Source organism: Rhinoderma darwinii, chromosome 2 (genome assembly GCF_050947455.1).
Source record: "Rhinoderma darwinii isolate aRhiDar2 chromosome 2, aRhiDar2.hap1, whole genome shotgun sequence".
NCBI lineage: Eukaryota > Metazoa > Chordata > Amphibia > Anura > Rhinodermatidae > Rhinoderma > Rhinoderma darwinii.
This window is the reverse complement of record NC_134688.1, coordinates 449,898,050-449,917,014: the sequence shown is the minus strand read 5'-3', so window position 1 is coordinate 449,917,014 and position 18,965 is coordinate 449,898,050. Positions and strand designations below refer to the sequence as shown.

At 38.3% G+C, this 18,965-nt stretch overlaps 1 protein-coding gene across 3 annotated transcripts in view; it reads right to left on the bottom strand.

The window, feature by feature from the left end:
• NCAM2 (neural cell adhesion molecule 2) overlaps nt 1-18,965 on the bottom strand; it is a 276,456-nt gene that overhangs the window by 15,405 nt on the left and 242,086 nt on the right. Inside the window, exons 16-17 of one of the 3 annotated variants that reach the window (XM_075854510.1) lie at nt 9,100-9,304; nt 1,519-1,635 (exon numbers count right to left, since the gene is read on the bottom strand). In XM_075854510.1, the coding sequence (XP_075710625.1) occupies nt 1,519-1,635; nt 9,100-9,304 (322 nt within the window). The remainder of the gene's footprint in view (nt 1-1,518; nt 1,636-9,099; nt 9,305-18,965) is intronic. The other 2 variants (XM_075854512.1, XM_075854511.1) reach the window with 2 other exon arrangements.

Genomic DNA, 18,965 nt, shown 5'->3' with positions numbered 1-18,965 from the left:
TATAATACATTAGTCAAAAACAATGCTATTTAATTTTATTTGTTCTACCAAATTGGTGTTGTGACCAATCCAAATGTTCTTAGGTGCCAGGGAATGATGAGGGATTGGCACCTATCACACAGTCTATCACAAATAGACTGTGTGGTAGGTGCCCACTGTAAGCGATCAGTCCATCCCTATAAAGACAGGTGGTTGATTGAAGAGCGTGATTGTTGGGTGGCGTCTACTACAGATGCATGTGTGTAGGGGTTGAGGGAAATGGGGAGTATGTTTTATATTGTACATAAGAGCGTTTGGGATCTGTAGAGAAGAGTGCCCCAAAAATATTGTGGTTCCAACAGCTATTATTCTGAATTTCAGGGACCAATGAATGGGGGGCACATCCTAAAAACCCTGCCTTAGGGACTTCGAGAGCTTGTTGTAGTTTTATTGTCATCATGGTTGTCTTTTCAGGAAGGAGATGGCTCTCTATTAAACCAGGCCAAAAGTACAAAACAATTTGCATATTAAGTTTAAATAATCATAATTAGGCTGGGAATACATGGCGACATTTAGTTGTGGATTGTCTCTTTGGATAAAAAAGTTGCGATATTACCAGGATTTGTTCACAACCAACCCCAGCCTGAGCTTATGAATGTGAGTGTATTGCAGCTCTGTACAAGCTCCAAGCTGTACAGAGTCATAATATGGTGCCCATAGCAGTCTGTGGGGTCATGCTGTACCCCACTATGCCCCTGACATTATATAGAGGGAAATGATTGTGTTGTTTTTTTGTTGTTGTTGGATTCATATGGAATCTGACCTATAAAATGGTGGCAACCATCATCGTATGCCTTATTACGGAGGTATTCTTCCCTAGAATAATTGTTTATAAGGGAAAATATCTCTGTAGTACTGAGATGTAGAGACCACATATGATGCTGTTCAAACTCTGTGCACATGGTTCTGCTGCAGGAATGAGACCTAAATAAAATTCCAGTTCCAGTTTTCGAACCTTTCTAGAAAAAAATTCTGAAAGATAATATCTATCTATAGTTTTGTATGTGTATCTATAGTTAAGTCATGCGTTTACACTTTAAAACTACAGCTAATGTTCCAAACTACTACCAATTTAAAACTTGTCTAAAATACACCTCTTTTTCTAGAAATAATTGTATAGAACATGAAAACTAGTAAATGGGAGATCATCAAAAATACATGATTTTATAAGGCTCTTTTTGCAGTCAATGTCTATTGATTGTTTTTTCTCATAAGACAATCTTACTGCCTTATAGGTAATTATTACGAATGTGATGAAAGTTTTGGAAGATGCTTTCTCATTGTGGTACGCCTTATTTACGGCCAGCAAATGTGAATAAATACTATACAAATTGCAAAACAGAGAAAATATATCGAGAGGAGATGAAATAAAATATATAGATAGACATTAAGAACTACAAAAAGGCACTGCAAAGACTTCTTATCTTTTGTGGCTTTGATGCTGAACTTGATAAGAAACAACAAAACAAGAATACATACTCAGGTTCTGTAAGAGGTGTTGTTTCATTTGGTTCATTAACTGGGCTCCCATCATGATTAGTAATTCTTTCATCCTCAGTTCTCATCTCTACTATGGGTTCTTTTGATCCATCCTTCCTACAAGATATCAAGCATTCCCGAAATTATGCATATACTACATAGATATGCAGCAGATTGGAAATTATAATTTGCTATGCTACAGTAAAGGAAAAGATGGAGTGCTAGAGGTATCTGATTTATAGACTTATCATCTACATCCATGTGTCATGCTTCCTCTTAAAGGGGATTTCCCACCAATCAGTTGATCACCTAACCACAGTATAGGTGTTAAGTAAATGATTGCTGGGGTCCCACTGCTGCAATCCCTACCATCACTAGATTGGGGGTCTCGGGTCCACTATTCCTCCTCACCGCATGACCATAGTGAAGAAAAAATTAAATAGAGCAGTCAGGCATTCACATGGTGTTTAATTGGAGCAACTGCATGCATGCTTGACCTTCGCTCCATTTAAACTCCATGGTCAAGCGTGTAATTAAAAATGGGAGACTTTGGAACCTCATTTTAGTGATTGTACATTTATTACTTATCCTTTGGATAGGTGATGTGACTGGTTGGAAAATACCTTTAATTCCTTTTTGCAAGTAGGGGTGGACATACCAAATCTGCAACCTATGCAGTTGCACAAGGGCCTTGCAAGTAAAGGGGCCCACTACTACTTCATAAGAAAAAAAATAGTGTTTTGTATTGTTTATTAAACTGAACATAAGAGACTACAGTAATGATTCTCACTCATGACTCATAACTGGTGGATTGGCAGAGCAGTAAGAGATTTGGAATATACAGTAGGATATTTACATCTAGCACCCTATATTCTTTAAATTAGTAGTTGGAAAACACAGGGGCTCATATGCTGTTCTTGTACGGGGCCCTCTGCTGTCTGTGTCCCTGATTGGAAAAATCATTGTTTTAACTCTTGTTATCCATTTCACCGTATGTGCAGTTTGACTGAAGGCACTGTTAGACTAGCTAGATATGCCCATTTGGCACAGTAATATCCCTACTTATTCTTACTTTGATAATGATCAAATACACTTTGATTGAGTTAATATATAGTATCAGTTTAATGCTAGAGCTTTATGGCGCCACATGAGTTTCCCCATGGAAGTCCACCGTATCAGAAATTTTGTGATAGTCGCAGGGTCGTTTGAACCTTTTCTTCCCATAGGGAATCATTAAATTTTATTTTTTAATCACGATTTTACCACGACTCGCAGATGACATTGTGTCACCTTGTAGTCTTAACATAAAGTTTTTCTGGCTGTGGACATTTGGACATTTAGGGCAAAGCCCCACGTGGCGGAATTGCTCTTGAATTCCGCTGCGGACACTCCGCAGCGTTAATCCGCAGCGGAGCCGTTTCTCCATTGCCTTCCGCTTCTTTTTAGTAGGCTTCGTTTAGACGTCGCTGAAAATTCTGCTGCGGAGCATAGGCTGCAGTGCGGAATTTGGTGTCCGCAGCATACAATGGATGTTGCGGACCAGTGGCGGACTGGTTGCGGACTCATTGCGGAATTTCTCCATTGACTTCAATGGAGATTCTAAATTCCGCAATGAAGTCCGCAGATGTCATGCACATGTTATGTGTGCTGCGGATGCGTCTTGCTTTTTTGACATGACATTTCTTCATTCTGGCTGGACCTATGTATTTCTAGGTCTACAGCCAGACTGAGGAAGTCAATGGGGCTCCCGTAATTACGGGAGCGTTGCTAGGAGACGTCAGTAAATAGTCACTGTCCAGGGTGCTGAAAGAGTTAAGCGATCGGCAGTAACTGTTTCTGCACCCTGGACAGTGACTACCGATCCCAATATACAGCAACCTGTCAAAAAAATAGAAGTTCATACTTACCGAGAACTCCCTGCTTCTGTCTCCAGTCCGGCTTCCCAGGATGACGTTTTAGTCTAAGTGACGGCTACAGCCAATCACAGGCTGCAGCGGTCACATGGACTGCCGCGTCATCCAGGGAGGTCGGGCTGGATGCCGAAAGAGGGACGCGTCACCAAGACAACGGCCGGTAAGTATGAAATTATTTTACTTTCACTAAGGAAAGTGCTGTCCCTTCTCTCTATCCTGCACTGATAGAGAGAAGGGAAGCACTTTTACCGCAGTCCACAGCAGCTAGTCCGCATCAATTTACTGCACATTTTGGGCAGATCTGCCGCAGAATCTGCAACGCAGATTCTGTGCGGCATTGATGCGGACAGCTGCAGAGGAAAACCGCCACGTGGGGCCATGCCCTTAGTGTGACCACCTTGAGAACTTAAGATGGATTTATCTTGGGAGATCTCAGAATGGTCAACAGTATTGGACCCATTCGGCACAAAAACCCAAAACCAACAGACCTCACAAATGCTCAAGAAAAGATTGCTTGCATCTGAAGTAACCTTATAATGAAATCATTATTGTAATTGTAAATTGACATTGTTGATCATTTTGAAATTAAATTCTAGAGTTACAGTAAGCAATTCATTGTTAGATTTATTGGCTACAGAGAATGATAATCTACATAAATCTAGTCCCTCTACAACATAACTTTAGACAAAGTCATGAAAAGAAAGGAATAGGACACAAGGCGAGTGCAGTTACACATTACTGTACTGAAGAACTCTCGAGGAATGAGTGTTCTCTGGCTCATTTTTAATATCCCGCAAGATGATCCAATAAATAGAAAAATAAAATCGGTATCAAAGTGTTCACATTGAGAGTGGTTTGCAGTACGTCAAGTGCTTTCAATTCTACATTTCATTCCTATAACACAATTTTTTTGATCTTAAGAGTGCACCTTGTTAGGTCTGTGCAATACGTACGTTTTTCCTGAGCAATACACTGGTTTGATATGGAAACTACTGATACGGTTACATAAAAATAGACAGAATGCTTTATGAATGGAAATTAATAAATTTTTAGATATTGCTTAGAGTAAATACAACTCATCACGGAGTAGTCAGTCGTATATCTCCTTCTGTTCGACATAGATCAATGTTTTGGATACTTGCGGTAAAGAGACTGCAGCTTATCACAATTTACAATCTGCTATTTAATGGGGTTGTATGTGACCAAGAAAATATGGCGGCTTTTTTACAGAAACTGCAACACTTTGTGGTGTTGTAGCTCAGCCCTATCAAAGTGGATGAGGCTCTGCTGCAATACCACACCCTGTCCATGGACAAGAGCGGCGTTGCTCCTGTTAAAAAAATAGCCTGCAACCTCTTTTGTACTTACATAATATTTCCCCTCGAATTCATATACTCTATATAGCAGTTTACCAAAACACCATAAGTACATAGTATCGAGCCTTTAAAGAAAAATACCAAAATGGGTTTTCTCATTTTAAAATATAAAGGTTGTGTGAGATAATAAAAATATGATAGCTTTCTTTCAAAAGCAGCACTACTTTGATCTATGGGCTGTCTCTGGGTTTGTAGCTCAATCCCATTCACTTGTGTGGGGCTGGGCTGCAATACCAAACACGGCCTATGGACAATAGTGACGCTTGTTCTGGAATAATGCAGCCATGTTTTTCTAAACACATACAATCCCTTTAATAACATATAATCCAGGCATGTCATTTGGGTCACACATTATGTATGAGTGCTCATAAGCACATATTTTAATGAAGAAATGACAGTACATGCATGAGTATGAGAGCATTTATAAGGTCATGTAACGTATTAAAGTCAAGGGTCGAGTGGCCATGTATGCATCTCCGCATTATAATCTGAGCCAAGACCAGACATTGCTATGTGCCCTGGCACCCAGACCACAACTAATGTGACCCTGATGACATCACTAAATTCTCTCATGTAAAAACTCCTTTATATTTGGGAACAACTATATTACATTACGAAATAAGGTGAACATATATAAACAAAGGTTCTCTATGTACATTTTAAATAATTTACAATATTATTTTGTGAGATTTTATATGTTTATAATGTGAAAATACATTTATGAATACCTGAGTTGTTGTTTTTTGTCTTTTGTAGACCACAGGGAACAGAGAAGAGGTGCAAAGCCAATAACAGATTTTATGTCTGTTAGTAGTACAATGTAATATAGTAAAACAGTATTATATAATTAAACTATATATAGGTGTGCCACATTTTGCAGTTGTCAAATTCTGTGGTTTTTAGAACTCAGAAAGGTGTCTACCATGAATCATGAGGAGTTTTTACCAGGGTCAGATTATAGGGAGGGCAAAAAGAGCATTGGTGTCCCTACATCATTTCTCAGAAAAAATGTCTAGCAAATACATCTGCCTTTGACTTTTTCTGTTATCACATACACAAAATGACCACTTTATTAGAGACACCGACCTTTCAGGGTTGGAGCTTCCCTGTATGGAGATTAGACACATGACCCCGGAGGGCAGCATAAAATCAAGTGAGCACGTTTTCCGTGGATCAGTTTTAGTGTGAATCCACAATAGATTAGTAAAATCTGAGTAACTTCGAACAAGTCATGGTCATTGTTGCTAGACTAGCCGGGACCATTATTTAAAAACTGTGAACCTTGTGGGTTTTTCTCACGCAATAGTGTCGAGAGTAGAGGGAGAATGGTATGGTTGAGAAAAAACATCGCTGAAAGGGGTCAGAGGAGGATCTCAAGTATCGTTCTGACTGACCGGCGGTGCACAGTCAAGCAAATTTCAGCCAAACACAACATTGGTGCTCCAACGAACGTGACTGAATGTACAACTCATCGTTCCTTATTGCGGATGGGCTATAACAGCAGACGACCAGTACGAGTACCATTCCTATCTAAGTGAAACTGACAGGCAAGACTCCAGTGGGCAAAAGAGGGCAAAAATTGGATCACTGAGCAGCGGAAAAACATAGACTGGTCAGATTTCTGTTGCACCATGCTGATGGGAGGGTCAGAATTAGGCACAAGCAGCATGAATTGAGGTCATGGTGTGAACAGTTTAGGCTGGTGGAGGTGGAGTAATGGCGCGGGGAATGTTTTATTGGCACACACTGGCTCCTCTGATACCCGTGGATGGATGTTTGAACAGTAGAGCTTAGCTAAGCATTGTGGCAGACCTTCATTCCTTCATGGCAGCTGTTTACCCTATGGCAGAAGGACACCTTAGCAGCAACTGCGAAAAGCTATCCTGTCTGCATGGGCCAATATTCCGGCAGAACAATTTCCTAGTGGAATCTATGCTATGATCAATTGCTGCGGTTCTGGCCAAAGGATGTCCAACGTGCTACTAGATGCGGGTCTCTAATAAAATGGCCATTCAGTGTATAGTTCTGTTATTTGGGCATTTTGTTGACCTTATTGTGTTTATTGTATGAAGGTAAAAATTTAGACACAGCACAACACAAGATAATTTTAATGGTGCACTTCATAGTAGTTTTTTGGATGGCTAGTTTTGAAATACTATTTTTATATTTGGAATATTTTACTACATTATAGTTATATAATTTTTTTTTTCTTTCACCTAACGCCTGTTTTTCTCAGCTAGTGTCCATTCCCTTCTTCCAAAAATAAGAGATAGCCTCCAAAGAACCTAATCCCACCGTGACCTTTCCATACTGGTATTTATATGATTTCACCATTACTTAAAATTTAATATAAATCCATGTGACTGGTAGATGAAAGGTAAATAAAAAGGAGGGATGGTGGATAGATTGTCAAGGAAGCCATGGCCCAAATTATGCTTTGGAGTTTAGGAATATTCTTATCCAATCTCTTTGGCCACCTGTAGATATGAGTAGCAAACTGTCCAACCTGCAATGTTTTAAAGCCTCAAATAATAATCATCCTTCCCTCAATGCAATGAATAAAGACCAACACTACATATACATGTTCAGTCAATTGATACAATGTTCAGCAGACAGAAGTTTTCTAACAAAGTCACATTATCATTCTATAGTTGTCAAAGGGGAAATCCACCCAAAAAATTATCTTGTGACTTTACAGTAATGGAATGCTTAAGCTCAATTTTCAAAACTGTAAAGCCTCCAAACCCATCTAAAAGCTTTGAATATTTCTCTATGGAGCACCACAGACACAAATCGATGATGGTCCAATCTCATTGACCCATCAATAGATTGGCCCATTAAAAATGATAAAAAAATAAAAAAAATCAACAAATATTAACATTGCAAAAATGCATGCAGTTTAGATAGAAACACCAACAAAACGATGTATAGCGTATACACAGAAACACACAAAGCATACATTTTATATATACATATATATGCATATCTATATTATATGTATATATATATATATATATATAAAGATTATATATATATATATATATATATATATATATATGTGTGTGTAAATATATATATATATATGCACACCGAACAAACTAGATGATATAACTAACGAAGAGTATAAGGTAAACAAAAAATATTTCCAGATTCTCTCAACATTGTGTGTAAACTTGGACTTTAAAGGATGCTGTTAATGTTGAAAGTCGGAAGTACACTTAAACGGTGGAAGTATGTATATGATTGAACGCTCATTAAATGTAAAAAACAACATCATTTAAAGTATACACTGTATGTCCTGTGGACATCTTCTTAAATTTCAGTGAGACATGTCTGAAGATGTTATTGTTCATACTCTGAGACCTACACCAATCACTAGAAAGAAGGGCCTGTGTTTTATTGTTTCCCTCAGCTTCCTCAGGTCCATGCAGTTTAATTTCTTTCCAGATAGATACAAAAGTCTCTATATGAAGCTGGCAAAATCCAAAAAGGGCAACCCTTCAGCTCTGGTGATTGGTGGAGGTCTTGACAGGAGATGATCGAGTTGAGTAACCAGGATTGAGATTTGCAGTGGATCAGAGTGATCTGCATTTCGGAGAATCAATGAAGAATTAAATTTTTAAAGATTTGCTCTTAGACTCATAAACCCCCTGATAACATACCCTGACATGTCTCAATGAACTGTCCAAAGATCATTAAAGATGCACATTCCCTTTACGTCATTATTGGAGCCTATGTTCAATATGCTTTTTAGACACTAATAACTAAATGCTGTGGGTGTACAAGGCTATGGGTTCTGAGGTATGGACATGGCAGTTGTTCATGTCTCCTTAAATTAGGCCTGTTTAAGACTCGTTGGTGATTGACAGTGGCAGCCATTGCTTTCTAATAAAAAATAAATAAATTAGACTATTTTTAAAAACTTTTACTGGGGATATTGCTCCAAGTTTGAAATATTAGAGAAGACCCTGGTAGCTGGCAGGTCAAAAGAACAATTGCAAATAACTTTTGTGCTCTGACTGTCCATCTTGGACCTTTTAACTAATTTACCAATAAAAGTTATATCTTATATTTACTTAGTTGGTAGCTGGGAAAATGGTTTTCATTATTGCTCCAAGTTTATCTCTTGTCTGATATGCTTCTTGATTTTAAACCTGTCTGTAATTCAAATAGATATACCGAGTCCATATATATGTTTACTGATTTTTATCTGAATTTTTTAGATTTTTTTTTAAAGTTTTTCTTTTTGAACTTTAAAGGCCATTTAAATGAGACAAGTATTTTTTTCTCACAAGTATGCAGCTTTTCCTTCTTCTAATTCTTTACTTTTTCCAGTGGAGCCACTTTTCTTCCCGCAGATCCGTCTGGTTATACACATAAGCAATCCGCACTGTCTCATAAAGAAGCAACTGACATCCGTCACAACGAGAATAAGAAGGAGAGCGGCTACAGCCAAACCGATGACTGCTCCAATTCCAAGGCCACTGAAAAGGGTATCTGAAGGAAAGAGAAAAGGAACATTTTCCACTTTAGCTTGTGCTTATTTATAGACCAGTAGTCATTTTTATGGATTAAAACTATTCCAATTTGTAGATATAATTAAATACTGTAATGTACTCAGAACAAATAAAGTCATATTTAATAGTCATTTTATATTACATATTTACTTTCATGGTATAAATATTTCAATGTACATATAAAAAGACTGTTTATAACGGATCCATGACAGCTATGCCAGATGTTTTCAGAGTGATACCGGGAACTTCTGACTGACCTTATTGAGTATAAAAGGGTCCGTCAGTATTTCAGTATTTTTGATGGCAAGAATAGTACCGCAGACTACATTTGTTTTGGCATCAAAAATACAGTTAAACCCATACGGAAACTCCCCAAAAGAGTGATGAGAACCTTACTCACATTTAATTTGCTCCTAGTAGAGAAGAGAGCTACATGTAAGCAAGGAAGGTTTAGTGGCTGGCAATGGGACTTTATCTAAGGGTATCAGCCCTGTTTTGTACACAATCATTTTTTTGTTTTTTATTTGTTTTATTTATCTGTGACTTTTTTTTAACTTGATTTATGTTAACATTTCTAGTATGGGTGTGATAGGTTGGCAAGAATAGGAGGTAGAATAATCCCCTTGAATAGAAAAGCTAGAGAAACGTGATGATACACCTTGTTCTTTAGTTAGTACTGACTGGTTTGCACTTTTTCTGAAGTATACACGTATATATGCATGGATTATTACTAGCAGGAGTAAAGGGTAGATAAAACGGAGTATGACTGAAAATTAACCTATACAAGGTTTGTTTACATTTTGTCTGTTACCATGTAGACACAGTCTGCACAGGAGCTGTAGACACAAAACGATAGGACATTTCTCATTTTAGATGTATTGGGACAATAAAAATATAGTTTGTGAAGGCATACATAGCCTCTAAGGCTAAATTTACACCACGTATGCAATGCACTTCCGGCATATATGCCGGAAAAATCTGGCAAAATGGCAGTTGTCCTTTTAGCATATGTTTGGTCAGGATACGTTTGGACCCAGTTATGACCTTGCCGCCCCAACTTTATTGAAAGGAAAATTGACTGTACTTTTCAATACAACAGTTTTTTTTATCACAGTCTGTGGTGACATCTGGTGGCCTGGGAATCTTTGGAAAATCACTGCAATACTGACGTCTGACAATAGCATGAATTCTGTCATGGTCATGCAGCCTTATCCCCCATAAGGAAATATTGAGTTTTGGTAATGCTGCAAAATTCCAAATTGTGCATCAATGTGATTGGTTCAACTTCCTAAATACATTTCATTATAAAAATATTTTTACTTTTTGATATACAGCTGCTCTGTATTCTGTATACAGACCAGCTGTACCGTGCACTAAGACCTGAATCCGCCAGGTCCGCGGGACTGACGGGTTTAGTGACAGCAGGTCCTGGGTGTCTGATCCCCCTGTAAATCGATCACATCTAAGTTATGAACTTAGATGTGAATGATAGCAGCTCGATCCTGCGTGTCAGAGGCATGCAGAACCCGCTGTCACTGAACCCGTCAGTCCCGTGGACCTGACGGGCACAGGATTCAGCGTAAGATACAGCTGCTCTGTAAACAGAATACAAAGCAGCTGCATCTCAAAAAGTAAAAATAATTTTTGAGTAAAATGTATTTAAGAAGTTGCACCAATCACACTGATACAATTTTATTAAAAGAATTTAATATAAATGTTGCTGTTCTGATTTTTAAACCTGATTTTAACCCTGGCGACTGAAGGACAGTAGGAGAGCCATGTTACAAACCTCACTGTATATAATGAACATTTTTAATAACTAAAATAAGCAATTTGCTCAACCCAGCTTTGTCTTTGAATAAATATATTCATTTACTATTCATTTATTTTTGTAGCAGATCTAGAATTATGTAGATATCCCTTTAACTAGGTGGTGTTCATAGACCATTACTAGGACAATCCCTTTCCATATGTTTTATTAGGGGAAAAAAAGCTGATCAGACTGCAAAAAAAGTTGATTTGCACTAATGGGGCAACTCATGGCATAGGTTATCTTATTACAACAACCCCAGTGCATTTGCCCTATTAGTCCATCTGGAAGTCATTCAGGGAGATCCCAGCTTAGGAACCCCCTTAGTAAGCCAGAGCAAAGAACGGGTGAGTATCAGTGTCTTCCGCTTGGCAGATCTGGCCGGCCAATATATTATACCATGTAATACTACATTTCACCTGCTGTAGGGAAATATGTGGCTGGCCACAACTTCCCCGTATTGTTGGAGTTTTCAGAAGTCAAACTTCCAGCGATCAATTGAATGCCTGGTCTTCTTTGTTTAATGCAGGGTTTGTTATATAGTGAGACAACCCCATTTAAGAGTTAAAAAATAGATAATTCTGTTTTTAAGTATATACATAAAATAAGCATTAACATCATACAGTGAAGGAAATAAGTATTTGATCCCTTGCTGATTTTGTAAGTTTGCCCACTGTCAAAGTCATGAACAGTCTAGAATTTTTAGCCTAGGTTAATTTTACCAGTGAGAGATAGATTATATATATAAAAAAAAAAAGAAAATCACATTGTCAAAATTATATATATTTATTTGCATTGCGCACAGAGAAATAAGTATTTGATCCCCTACCAACCATTAAGAGTTCAGCCTCCTCCAGACCAGTTACACGCTCCAAATCAACTTGGTGCCTGCATTAAAGACAGCTGTCTTAAATAGTCACCTGTATAAAAGACTCCTGTCCACAGACTCAATTAATCAGTCTGACTGTAACCTCTACAACATGGGCAAGACCAAAGAGCTTTCTAAGGATGTCAGGGACAAGATCATAGACCTGCACAAGGCTGGAATGGGCTACAAAACCATAAGTAAGACGCTGGGTGAGAAGGAGACAACTGTTGGTGCAATAGTAAGAAAATGGAAGACATACAAAATGACTGTCAATCGACATAGATCTGGGGCTCCATGCAAAATCTCACCTCGTGAGGTATCCTTGATCCTGAGGAAGGTGAGAGCTCAGCCGAAAACTACACGGGGGGAACTTGTTAATGATCTCAAGGCAGCTGGGACCACAGTCACCAAGAAAACCATTGGTAACACATTACGCCGTAATGGATTCAAATCCTGCAGTGCCCGCAAGGTCCCCCTGCTCAAGAAGGCACATGTACAGGCCCGTCTGAAGTTTGCAAATGAACATCGGGATGATTCTGAGAGTGATTGGGAGAAGGTGCTGTGGTCAGATGAGACTAAAATTGAGCTCTTTGGCATTAACTCAACTCGCCGTGTTTGGAGGAAGAGAAATGCTGTCTATGACCCAAAGAACACCGTCCCCACTGTCAAGCATGGAGGTGGAAACATTATGTTTTGGGGGTGTTTCTCCGCTAAGGGCACAGGACTACTTCACCGCATCAATGGGAGAATGGATGGAGCCATATACCGTCAAATCCTGAGTGACAACCTCCTTCCCTCCACCAGGACATAAAAAATGGCTCGTGGCTGGGTCTTCCAGCACGACAATGACCCGAAACATACAGCCAAGGTAACAAAGGAGTGGCTCACAAAGAAGCACATTAAGGTCATGGAGTGGCCTAGCCAGTCTTCAGACCTTAATCCCATCGAAAACTTATGGAGGGAGCTGAAGATCCGAGTTGCCAAGCGTTCAGCCTCGAAATCTTAATGATTTACAGATGATCTGCAAAGAGGAGTGGGCCAAAATTCCATCTAATATGTGTGCAAACCTCATCATCAACTACAAAAAACGTCTGACTGCAGTGCTTGCCAACAAGGGTTTTGCCACCAAGTATTAAGTCTTGTTTGCCAAAGGGATGCGTGGTCGGGTCTCGGCGGTACGATGCGTGACTCTCGCAATGTCTCTGTCTGACACGCACGTCCATACAGCTCAGATTCCTATTGGTGCCAAAGTTACCAACTGATCAAACTATGCAGGGTATTTAAAGTGGCACATGAACATACGTTAGAACACCCCTTGAAAAAGCCATCCACGCGAAACGCGCGTTGGGGTTCTCTCCTTACCTTGGAGTTACCGGACTTTTGGAGCAACATGGGTTAGTCATTTAAACTTTTGCACTATAACTTAACCTATATTTTTGCCACTTCTTGGGAACCATTGTGTCCCCTTCCTTAGTCTTATACACGCCAAGGATATTTATTGGCGCTTATCAAATATGATTCTTGTTACAACGTATAGTATCGTTAAAATCTACCTCACCCTCCACAGTGATTAGTACGGCGTATATTCTACTAGTGTTACATTTTTTTATGTGATGCAAACTTGCCTATACTCTGTTTTACATAGAATATTGTTATTTGATTGCTACTTTTCAAATGGCTATGTAGCCCCTTTTTTGTAGTTTTCTCTTTGACAACTGTGTGCTCCTATGTCCTTCGTACAACTGAAATACAGTTGTCCGATTTGAAGTCTCTATTTTAACTAATTTTACTCTGTATTGTCCAATAAAGTTTGTATTTTCCTATGCCTTTTGGCATTTAAAACCATAATAGTACATGACTCCGTGTCTTTCTCTATGTGTTGCATAAAATAAGCATTGTACAGAAATGTATTATTTACTAAACAACTGGAGAAAATAGAAACACGCTGACCCAGCACTGCTATATGGTTTCAGACAAAAGATAGTCCATATAATTACTCCACTTTATGGAAACTTGCATGTAATGTGCAATTCAGAATTACTGCTATTGGTAAGCTTAAATACGGCACTCAGTCCTAAAGCTCTACTTAGTATTATATTTTATTTTCCTATTTCTATCCATTCTAAACTCTCTGCTGGGATCAGCTACTGACAAGTGGGAAACAGTGAAATTACTTTACATTTCTAGTTAACGGCAAAATTCTGGGTAGAAATATATTCACTTCAGCCCATAACAATACTGAATTACAGCTTAGGTTCAATGTTACACTGTTTGACCTACGACAATGACAACGAGCAGCTAGAAACTCTTTTTCTGTAAATGAATGATTTATTTTTTAACCCTTAAATTTATAATCCCATAGAAAAACTAAATTGAAATTAATGAAGAGGAGAAGCGCCTGCTTTGTGTGCCAACTTCTCTGTGAAATCTTCTAATTAACTCATTAAGATGCATTAATTCTTCAGGGAATGAGAATGTGCATGCTGACAAACCCTACATAAAAAAAAAGAAAAATCTTACGACAGAGAAGTAGAGATAGCAGATAAATCTACATCAATTCACAGATGTATTCACATATATACTGTTCCTGCATACATATCTATAGATGAAGCCAGGGCCCGCCTTAGGTTACATGGCTCTCTGTGCGGAAATGTATTTTAGTGTCCCACAGAGAAACAAATGTGATGGTGTTCTGCCTCAAACCTTGTATCAGAGACTTTGACCAGTTTCATTCACAGCGTTGTAGTCTATATCCCAATTTTAATATGTATACAGATGTAGCCAAGTCTATCTGGACTCTGATAACTTGCTGCAGAGTGATATCACACAACAAAGCCCATTGAAAAACCATTGGAATAGTCAAGTTAAAGTGTCCTGACACTGTGTAGTTAATGCGTTAAAAGTCAACACATAGATGGCTACATCTGTACATACACCATGTTTTAGTGTGTGCTGTTTTAGTGGTGTTTTTAGACAAAATTCCACAATTGAAGTGGATTGATCAGATATTTATGCTGCCCTGTCTGAGGCAGCATAAAGTAGTGACAGACCTGTTCCTATGCTTACCTCCTGTGAGGTCCTAGATGAAGGGAATAGGACCACCACACATAAGGCTGATTGTACTTTGTCTATTTGTTAGACTATAAGTCAGATATGCAGGGTATGTGTAGTTATATAACCATGATATTGGAAATATTTGTAACAAATTATAACTAAGTATGTAATGTCGGGGCAAATATACTATTGGTGCAACCTGTGCAGGTGCACAGGGACCCAGTATGTAAGGGGCCCCACTGTCACCTTAACCCTTTCCCCTCACTCCACTGGTGATTTAAGTCGGGAAAGGGTTTTTAAAAATGGCGCCCGCTCCGAGGGCCATAGTGGGCCATAGCCGCTAGGTGCTCTGTGGTGTTACACAGCAGGGACCCAGCGGCAATGCTTAGGATCAGAAACATCTCTGGACGCAAGTATTTAACCCCACAGATGCTGGTGTCAGATGTGACCAATGGCATCTGAGGGGTTTTTACTGCCCCTTTCACTTTGGGGCTGGTCAATGGCTGCCTGTGTTGAGATCGAAGGAGGTGGTGTATTCCTATAGCAGCTGAGAGCCTTTTGAACGATCTCCCAGCCCTGCTATAGGAAGACTGACTGTGGCAGGTCTCAAGAGCAATGCCGTGATTTTGCCATAGACTGCATTATTGTGACATTGCAGTCTATGTCATAAGTGATCTAATGATCTCAGGTTCAAGCCGCCTAGAGGGGGCTAAAAAATAGTAATACAATTTAAAAAAAAAAAAGTTTTTAAAAATCTAAAAATAAATAAAAAAATATAATATTTCCCTAGATTAAATATAAAAATAAATAAACAAAAATAAACAAATGCATTAGGTATCCCCGCGTCCAAAAATGCCCGAACTATAAAAATATTTAAATATTTTTCCAATGCGTGAACGCCATAGCGGGAAAAAAGGTAAAAATGTCCGGATCGCAGTTTTTCTCCACTTCAACACCCCCAAAAAAATAAAATAAAATAAAAAGTGATGTAAATGCCAGACATTCCCCAAAATTGTGTAAAAAAACGCCTTACACAGCTCTGTACACAGAAATATAAATAGTTACGGGGGTCACGATATGGCAATATTGTTTCTTCCAAACATTGAAATTTTCTGAAAGGTACTAAAACATAACAAAAACTAGATAAATTTGGTATCACCGTGATCATACTGACCATCAGAATAAAGGTATCATGTCATTTTCACCATACGGTGAACACCGTAAAAACGAAACCCATAAGAAAATGCCAAACTGCTGTTTTTTTCCCAATTTCACCCCATTCTGAATTTTTTTCCAGCTTCCCAGTACATCACACATAATATTAAATAGCACCACTAGAAAGTACAATTTGTCCCGTAAAAAATAAGCCCTCATATGGCTGTGTCAACGAAAAAACTAATAAGTAACATTTTCCTTTTTTGAAGAAATATTTTTACAGTAAAAATTTGCCAATATCTCTGTTGAGGGAAGTTTTGCTCAGTGTTTGTGAAATTGCTCAAGAGACTATTTCTAGTGACATCTGAAGAATTAATAAACTCCTATCAGACTTAATCCCCATAAATACTGAACTCCACTGTATCGATTTAATACTTACACCTGCATTTCCCAAAAGGCATTTGTCACAGCAGCATCTTAGGCAGTGATGAGAAAATGATGTTCAATTTTGTGCCTTACTTTTCATGGTGGAGAAACTAAAATTTAAGTTATTGAAACTAAAATTGTGCAAACTATAATGTGCCTAGTGCAGGTCTATACGAGCAGTAGCTGAAATGTTATGATGTATTTCTGTCCGCATGAAGACACACAGATCCATCAATGTTTTTGAAAAATCCATCAGTTACAGTATGTTTCCCTATGTATAGCAAAGAAACTTATTTTATACTAAAGCGTTTACGATATAATGGAATATAGACTAAATTCATCACAGTATAAAAATCGATATGCGTTGAGATATATCTAGAGCACTGCAGCCACCATAATATTTTATAGCTGTTCGCAGGGTCGGACTAACCCACCAGAGTACCAGAGGATCCTCCATTGAGTGCAGCCCTTCATAAAAATAATGGGCCACAGAGGTCTAGCAGAAGAAAACCCCATTTCGAGGTGACTTTGGATCCAATTACTTGCCACTAGGGTCTATTTTTTATGGCTCAATTCCCAAACAACCTATTACACCTTATTGATATATCCTATGTTCTACATGGGTATACACAAGCTCTATATAGATAGAGGTTGGGCCCAAGGTATCCCAATCGGACAAGGACTATTGGTCTCAATATATATTTCATAACACTTTACTCACTATGAAACACTATAGTATTATTTATTGATATGGAGAAGAGGCTTTGAAGTGGAACAAGGACACCGGGATCTTTTCTTATGAAATCACGAGACCAGCATTTTAGGAGGTTTCCACTCCACATTGTCACTTGACCCTAGATATTATATTCCGGGTTGGACTTTAAGACATCCTGATTTTGAAGTATTTATTATCAAATAAAAGACACGTGACCAAGTTATACTATCAATAAAACCTTTACCATAAATCCCTTCCCTAGGTTCCGCAGCAGTAACCACACTTATCCACATACATTTTTGTTGTGGTTTTGAAGCTTTTGTGGTTGTAGTTTTACATTAGTACAGTTCCACATGTAAATAGAATTTTTGTGGCGCTTTTGTTGTGCTATCACATCATTCCTGCTGTTTGTGAATAAACCCTTATTTATGTCAGGGCTTATACAGAGCATCAAAATGGACAGGTCTAGATTTAACTACCTAATAAAATCAGGAATAGCAGGTAAATCATTTATTTCTACGTATCATAGAAAGTCTAGAAGGAAAATAGACACGGCACTCAGACTCACCAATTCAATGTTTCTACACTTTATTTTCTTTTCCATAAAAAACACATGGGCTGCAGGAGCAAAACGCAGTGCTCCAACATCCGTTTCACGTCACATGACGCTTCATCGTGGTGCATCCCATGATGTGTATCATATTTTACATGTATTTATAGCAATCACATGACCACAATAACGTAGCACATCTGATTCTAATAAAAATAGCGCATGTTAAAAAATTGCAAAAATGACAACATATAAGTGCAAGATTAAAATATAAAAGGGGGAAGAACATGAGGTTAAATATTATTATGAACCATTGTTATGTTAGCAATGTTCCAATCATTATGATCATTTAACCCCATAGGGCACAAGGAATCAAATTGGGCAATCCACTTAGTTTATATTTTCAACAATGTTTCATGTCTGTTATGACCTTTACTAATCCCGAAAAGCTCATACAAGTAGCATCGCCTCCATTACATTCTCGTATATGTTGGATTAATCGTGGGGAACCATTGCCATTAGTTATCGATCTACAATGTACTCCAAATGTAACGAACATTGATGGTCTTACTAATATAGAAAAAAAGGCAAGTCACTTATTGCAGTATACAACATAATACGTATGACACGTAATGAAGACTCTAACTTCAAAAATTACCGCCCTTAATCTAATACATCTATTTCTTATAATGGACCTGCAAATGTAACAGTTGTAACAGTTGCTTATGGTTACCAGGGAAAGGGGAACGATCCAACCAAGTCTAGACTAGAGACAAATTTACTATTAACCAATTCATCTGTGCCATCCAAACTGGGCTGTAAATCACATATTAACATAATTTATATTTAAAAAGGATATAAATTCAAAGAATTCCTTTTCAGTACCAGACCATATTAACAGCACATCGTCTATGCTGTAAAAAGGTATTGGAAATGCAATATACGTATCATGCCTCAAAATCAGCCAAAAAAATATTTGCATATGTTGGGGCAACCGGAGTGCCCATTGCTGATCCATAAATAATTAGTAGACCTCCGGGACACCCCATTGTGGCAGGATGTG